Source organism: Amphiprion ocellaris, chromosome 8 (assembly GCF_022539595.1).
Source record: "Amphiprion ocellaris isolate individual 3 ecotype Okinawa chromosome 8, ASM2253959v1, whole genome shotgun sequence".
Classification (NCBI taxonomy): Eukaryota; Metazoa; Chordata; class Actinopteri; family Pomacentridae; genus Amphiprion; species Amphiprion ocellaris.
Window position 1 is genome coordinate 30373144 of NC_072773.1, and position 7802 is coordinate 30380945.

General features: G+C 42.8%; 1 protein-coding gene across 1 annotated transcript; it reads right to left on the reverse strand.

Annotated features, from left to right (window-relative positions):
• Positions 1 to 2140: 2140 nt before the first annotated feature.
• On the reverse strand, positions 2141 to 7802 carry hoxc4a (homeobox C4a). The gene is made up of 2 exons (XM_023289676.3): positions 4262 to 7802; positions 2141 to 3736 (listed from the first exon to the last, which is right to left on the reverse strand). The coding sequence occupies exons 1-2, from the start codon at positions 4695 to 4697 to the stop codon at positions 3375 to 3377; spliced, it is 798 nt and encodes a 265-aa protein (XP_023145444.1). The 5' UTR covers positions 4698 to 7802; the 3' UTR covers positions 2141 to 3374.

Genomic DNA, 7802 nt, shown 5'->3' on the forward strand with positions numbered 1-7802 from the left:
CATTGTGCACAGTGTAATTTGAGCTTCACCTGCAGCCACGCACACACGAGAAGGAGGATGAATTATCACATACAACTGACACACACTGAGATTAGTCTGGCTTTCGGTGTCAACTGTTTATCTTCAAAGACATGCTGTCGAATATTTTTCCATCAGCGCTGAATATTTGGTCCTGGCCACTTAGGAAACACCAAATGGAGTACTAGAGTGCATTAAAGAAAACTAACTATTTTCAAAAATAAAGAAAACATACCAGCACCTTTTCACCATCTCAAGGTTTGACACATTTCTGACTTTTTTTCTCTCTTTTTCAGCATCTTGGATGAAATCTGAATTTTTACGCAGCAGGTTCTGCAGATTTCTCTCCCTAAAATTTGCATGTGGCTAAAAATAGGATTTTGAGGGAAGAGTGGAGTCTCCGTGGAAAGTTTGGAAGGTTTTTTTGGGGAGAAACTTGAAGGTCCTTGTCCATAAACTAATCACAATGACCAAGTGTCCCAGTACTGTCACAAACATCTATAATTGGCAGCTTACTTTTGAATGGAAGTGCTGACCTGAGACCAATTATTCTCCCAAGCCACACAGAAGTCATGTGACCGAGTCAAACTATTTTTACTGCTCCTTTTTAGTGGGGAGACTTCAGGGAAATGTCACTGATCCCTGGGTAAAAACTGTTTTGGTTTTTTTTTTGTAATATATTGTTTCTAATTTTAATCAAATTGTAACAGCACTTGATGCGAATGTGGCCTATAAGAACATATGTGGGATTTTTAAGCTGTCACTGCGTTAACTCCAAATGGAAAGATGCTCCACTTGGAGATTTACGCATGTTTGGATGCTCCTGCGCATCTGAAGCGGCGCAGAGGCGAGGACAGTCCGAGAGTTCAACACTGTCCGGTGTCACCCTGATTAACAAAGGCAGCAACACACTCAGCGATGCCCCGCCACAGGCCTCTCTAAGAGGCACAACGCAGGAAAAATCCACAAAGAAAGCCGAGGCCAAGGGGGGACCGGCGAGGGCGCACACAGAAGGTACACGTATAGAGAGCGAGCCAGGTCACAGGGTTGGAGAGGTCGGCCATCCAGACTGAAATGAGCCTAATGGGACAGAAAATGTGTCCTCGAGGTGAACTCGGCCTTCTCCCATTTCGACCCCCAAACTTCAATAAAGTACCTTTTCAAGCCTCGCGACATGGAGGCGACAGGGCCGAGAAAGGGGCTGGAGGGATGCTGCGACTGTGGCGAGGACATTAATTTCTCTAATCTGTCCAGCAACATAAAGGCTTCTGGATTCATTTTTCAGCGCCGTCTCACCACTATTCTTTCCAAAAACGCCACGTCCTCCCCTCCTCCTCCCCTCCAAAAAAAGAAGAAGCAGATTTTAACCACTTTGGTCCAGTTAAAATGGTCCGTTTTAAAGTCCAGTTTAGCCTTTTGGACACTGGTGAAGGGGACACTAATATTTGATAAGCTCAAAAGTGACAGAGCCGTTTTTTTTTCTTTCTTCCAGAGCACAACACAAAGCTCTGCAGTGAAAGATTGATGATGAAGAATACCTCTTCCTTTTGTGTCGCTTTAGCCTCCCACTATGCGAGGCATTTTATAAGAGCTATTCATGTCACAATTTCAATAATCTATCAAATTCTTGCGCGTCTTTGAGTTTAAGTTATGTTGGAGTCCATCTGTCGAAAAAAAAAACGTTAAAAAATAAGGAAGCAGCATCCTTGATTTAAAGAAAAAAAAATCAGTTAAAGGTGCAGTTTGAATGTTATGTTGTCCAGCAGGTCGTAAACAGTCCTGCAGTGTGTTGTTGGTCCTCCTGCCAGAAGAAAGGCGCACGATGACGTTGCACAGAGACGCACTACAGCGCCGTTTTTTGAAATCATAGGTTGTTTTTTTTATATATTTCTCTCTTCCTGCTGCTGCACAACTACATGCAGGCGAACTGCCCACTGGGGACACAGGAGGCAAATGTGCTAAAGTGTTTACACAAGCAAAAGTCAAAAGAGTGAACACACAAGAAAACATCAGCATTCCTCCTCCTTCTGGCGAGGGCACAGGAACAAAAGGTCAGCTGCTTTAGGTTTACTCCATCACCCATGTTCAACTGTGATATTTAACGAAGACGCATTACAGTCAATCTATCTGCAGGTCACGACTTTATTTTGGATTTTCTTAAAATTTATTTTACATTCGGAAATCTTAAAGTCGCATGGAGTCTAGATAGAAAAAAGCAGGGCGACTAGTTTATGTTACAAATAAAAATCTCCACAACAATCTAGCATCTCTAACACATTGTACTCGAAATGAATTGCATGCATCTTTTTTGTGTTCAAGTCAGGACGGGGGAAGCAGAGAGCTTCGTTTGTGGCACTGTGAGGCAGTGCAGTGTGGACTGGAGGGCCTCAGTGGCTTGTCTGCAGCGTTAATTGAATGCCCTTCAGACTGATGAGGTTGCACGTAATGCACAGCGCAAACTATTTCATTTTCATATTTTAGAAATAACTTCAGTCCATCATGAGAGAGGCTTTAACACACACACACACACACCTCTCTCTCTCTCTCTCACACACACACGGTGTCTGTACACATTGCTAATTTAAAGACGCCCAAAAAAAGGAGCTGCAGGATTAATAAGCACAGTCTGAAAACACAGTGTTAGAATATTCACACCCTCCTATCTACACACCTCGTCTTATTCCTAAAAATGAACTTCGACCAAACGTATATAAAACTAGTAGACACTCACTGTTTTATTGACCAATATGATTAGCACAAGTACACTAAACTCCGTTTATTGCATTTCACAATAATCTGCTTTTTAACGGTCTAAACACAACATCAACACCACAAAACTAAATTGTAAAATCAAAAAATCCTGCTTTCTGAAATACACGAGGTAATCCACACATTATTATCCTAAACATACAAGTTCAAGACCAATGGTGTGTTCCAGCCTTATTTTTTTATACCAAAAATAACTATTATTATAGTGATTTCCTTCCAGTGTTGTTTGAAATAAATAGATTGTGCATTTCACCTTATTGGGCAGCAGAGCAAAAGAATGGCCCACAATAACAATTTTTTTTGATAAAATGTATATTTTTTCTACTTTTTCTTCCTTCATTCAAAACATTTTTTAATAAAAAACATCATTTTAATTGAACTTCAAATAAATTAAACCCTGTGTCACGTAAAAATAATCCATCGGTATTCGCAGTAATCCATGCTATATAACATGCATTTTATATAACTTTGGACTTAAAGGAAACCGCACAAGATAGCTACGAAAACAAAATATATAATTGTTCTATAAATAACCAGTCCTTTTTCTACCCCCGATCATGGTTCGTGGATTTTCTTGTTTTTGTTTTTTATAACCTGGTAATATCCTCGCCATGCTGTGCTCCGGTGAGTTCGTCGGGGGCCCCAGTGTTAGTGGCCGAGGCAGCGGCAACAGCGCCGGCTGCTGAGCTTGTGTTGGACCCGGAGGAGGAAGAGGAGGATCTCACTTTGGTGTTCGGCAGCCTGTGATCCTTTTTCCATTTCATTCTGCGGTTTTGAAACCAGATTTTAATCTGTCGCTCGGAGAGAACCAGGGTGTGTGCGATCTCGATGCGCCTCCGCCGAGTTAAATATCGGTTATAGTGGAATTCCTTCTCCAATTCTAAGACTTGCTGCCGGGTGTATGCTGTCCTAGACCGCTTGGGCTCCGTCCCATTGTAACCAGAGTTCACTGGAAAGAGGAGAAGTGGAGAGAGAAAGGGGAGACAGAGAGTGGAGGAAAGGAGGGGTAAACAAGAATGGCCTCAACTGAGATATGGCTGGAAAGATTTATTGGATATGAATGTTTAGCTGTTTGAGAAATTTAAATGGGGAGTTAAGAACTTCTCAGTGTAATGAGAGGACACTCACATCCAACTATGAGCTAAATTATTAATGCAAGATTACAAAGCTCAGTTTTTCCCCCCTTCTTCTTCTTATTCATTTCTCCCCCTCTCTCTATCGCGCAATACATAACAGCAGAAGCCACATGGTGATACGGCTGCCCTGAGTATACCTCGGCTATAAAATTTATGGTGGGTGTAATTACCAATGCCGAGTCGTAAATCCGCCTCAATTGTGCCATTTCAAAGGCTTCCCTGCTATCGGAGCAGGGGCTGGCAACGAGATGGGAGTCAGAGGGACTGATAAAGGGAGGGAAAAAAGGGGAGAGAGGAGCATGAGGAGTGCAGGGAACATAAACACACAAGTTGCCTACCAGTGCTGACGTGAATTTTCTTCATCCATGGGTACACCACAGGCTGTTTGGAGGAGGCTGTGCTGTTTGGATGCTCCGGGGTAGCTTGGTTGCAGGCGGAGGTTGCGGCCGGTGGGGTGGCGGGGGACATGGACAACTGTGGGGTTTCACATGAAGCAGGCTGCCCTTTCCCTGTCAGTAGGTGCGCAGAATGGGGTATTCCATGTCCCCTTGGCGTGTCTGGTTCGGGGATGCTTGCACAGTTATACTGGCGCTCTTGGTAGCTCGCCCGCGGAGGATATAACTCCTGGTGGTGATGCTGGTAGCCAGAGTCCCTTGCGCGGCTGTAATATTCTGGACTATGCTCAGGGATGTAGTTATTTTGCGAATATTCCTCGCATGGAGGAAATTTCGGATCAATGTAGTTAGACTCCATCAAATACGAGCTCATGATCATTAATTTCTGGAGTGGAAAATAATTTTTCTAGCTTTGTCGTTTTTCTGCTCCATAAAGCCCTCCTACTTGCGAGCAGCCCTGTAAAGTTACTTTTACCACGTGACCCAGTGGCCCAATAGCAGAGTAAGAGGTAGTTCCCGGATAAGGAACCAGAGGTATTTAGCATACCTACAGTCGCCATTGTGGGCACAAATCTCTCTCTCTCTCTCTTTCTCTCTCTCTCCCTCCCTCTCTCTCTCTCTCTCTCTCGTCCTCCCCCCTCCTCCCTCCTTCCCTCTCTCTCTGGTTGTGTTACCAAGGCAATTGATCTTGGGGACAAAACTAGTAGCTAGTTGCTGACCAAGGAAAAAATAAAACAGGCAAAATACACCGGTCTCAATTATTCAAAGGGACAATAGGTGGTTTGCCAAGGATAAGGCACAACAATAGCAAACCAATCATTTTTTGTTAGTTATATAAAGGTTATCTGCTAATTTATGAAACAGCATCTTCAGGAGCGAAACACTTGACTGTCCATGAATGCACTCAACAATTAGAGCTGCATTGCTTTTGCAAAATATAATTCCTAAAAGCCATCCCAGCACTAATATTTACAGGAGGTTGTGGCTCTAAAATGTCACAGAGCACCAGAGAGGTGAGAGAATCTGGAGGTGTGGTTGTGTTTTGGAAATAGACCTGAGTTTACTAATGATGAGGTATATTTTATTAAGGCATTCAGGCTATTTATTAAAAGACTGGGCAATTAAATTTTAATTGAAAATCGGTGAGGATTAAAGATGAGGCTGATTTAGATATGGATTCTTTGAATGTCACAGCAAGCACAAATCTGCTGAAGCTAAAGCTGCTCAACAATAAAAAAATTTAAAAAGAACAGGATATGAGAAAAAAAATGTTGTTCCTGCTCTGTGGTACAAAAATAAAAAGCCGACAAGCCTAAATGCATTTAACCTTTAACCTCTACGCTTAAAAGATGCAACTATCATCCAACAAAAGCACTGACACCTTCCCAACAGCAGTGAAGAATCCAGCAGGCCACAGGGAGAATACTACTGGAGTGAAGTCACAGAAGAGCATCACTGTGGAGCAAATTTGCAGAGCAGCATCATTATGAGGACACAAACCAATTCATTCTGATGCCACAGAATAGAGAATATCTGAACATTACAAGGCGATAACTCAAACTGCAGGACACAGGTATTATGTCAAATCAAAGTTAGGCTAAATTTGATTATTGCAGACCAGAAACTTGCATTCAGGAGCAGCTGAGCACCTTCACATCCTGGTGACTCACTGGGCGTCCCTTCTGCATGCATGACAGCCCTCAAAGGTGCTTGTCATCAGAAATTAAACCCGTGATCTTTAGCTTTTCACGCTTTGACAAAAAATAACTGCCCTGGCTGTTGGTCCTTGTGACTGTGGTTTTACAGCACTGAAAGCTCTTATCTGTTAGACACGTTGCAAGCTTTGCCTTGTCTAAAAATTAAAGCGCTAAGGACAGCAAGTGAATAAACAGTATCTCACAGACAGACAGATGAGACACCATAAAGCAGCTACAGTGCAAATTTTCTCCAAGAAGATGCTGAGGAGGCCTTTGAATGAGGCAACATAGTCAAAAATGCACAGAGATAAATGTGACATATTTGTGTACAAGCATGTTCACACCCCCATTGATGCTTTCAACTATAAGCCCAACTATATAAATATGAAGAATTTAAAGTATTTACATACTAGTTCAGCCCAGCTGCTGTTTGGAAACCCAGCCTCCACATGTTCCACACCGATCCTAAGTGAACCGTGAGCCATGCTGCTGGTGGTCTGCTGTTATATTGTAAACTGATACTGCCTGGCTGTATAAACTTGTCATGTTCTGTTACCTCAGAGTAAGCTGTAAGCAAAGAGAGGGAAGAGAACTCCCTAATAGATTAGCAGCAGCATGCACAGCAGATTTCTACCCTTTCATCCTAACACATCTAATTGCAGAGTAATCCAAATAATAGAAATTCTAATAAAATAAAATCCCTTCTAAGCTGCTTCTTGAAGGAACAGTGCAGCCAACTAGGCAACATCCTGCTCAGCTCCAGCACAATGTAAGTTAAGGGATCTATTTTCACAGCAATAATTACATAATATGCTTAAAAAGGACATGAAATTGCATATCATATTTCTGGCTGCACTGTTTGTAAAGAATGCGCACGACATTTCTATTACCCCTAGCGAGGATGTTAGAGGCCTTTTATAGAGCAATAAAAGCCGTAAATCAGTCACTTTTAAACGACCCCTGGTTCCTAACGTGTTTTACAGGGTCTGACACAGTAGTAGCCGCACACACTGCATACATGGCTTCGCTCTCTGTGGCCTACACAATCTATGGCTGTCTGGACTATGAATACACTTTGTGACAGTGTTATTGCAATTGCTAGTGCCTGGATGGAGGCTGTATGCATCATCACTGATGCTTGTATATGCAAAAGCAGGAAGAAGAAGAAGAAGATGAGAACAAAAAGAGGCCAGAGAGGCGTGAAGAGGAGCAGATGCGGACTAATCCATCGGCAGGCGTGGTATTTCAGTTGCCCATGTATTCCTGTAGAGACGTATTTGCGATTGTTCGTACGTCACACAAATTCGGTTCTACAGGGTACATATAGACAACTAATGTGTTTTAGGTTAGACTCTGAGAAGTTGATCTGTCAGGCAAGTATCTGTGCAAGCGGGTCATCGTGTCTGAAATCGGGCTGGCATGCATTTGAGAGCACAGCACAGATGGAGGCTGCAAGACGAGCGTGCGTAAAAAAAAACAAAAAAAAAAAAAACGGATTGCTGTTTATCCAGCATCAGGAAGCGGCTAACACGAACCAGTTCACTGCTATAAATACATTTACAAACGGCAGAAAATAACACTTGAACGTAAAATATATACCCGTGCACACACACATAGCCTAAGCCTGCACACACACACACACAAACACACACACACACACACACACACACACACACACACACACACACACACACACACACACACACACACACACACACACACACACACACACACACACACACACACACACACACACACACACACACACACACAAACGCGTCGTGTGC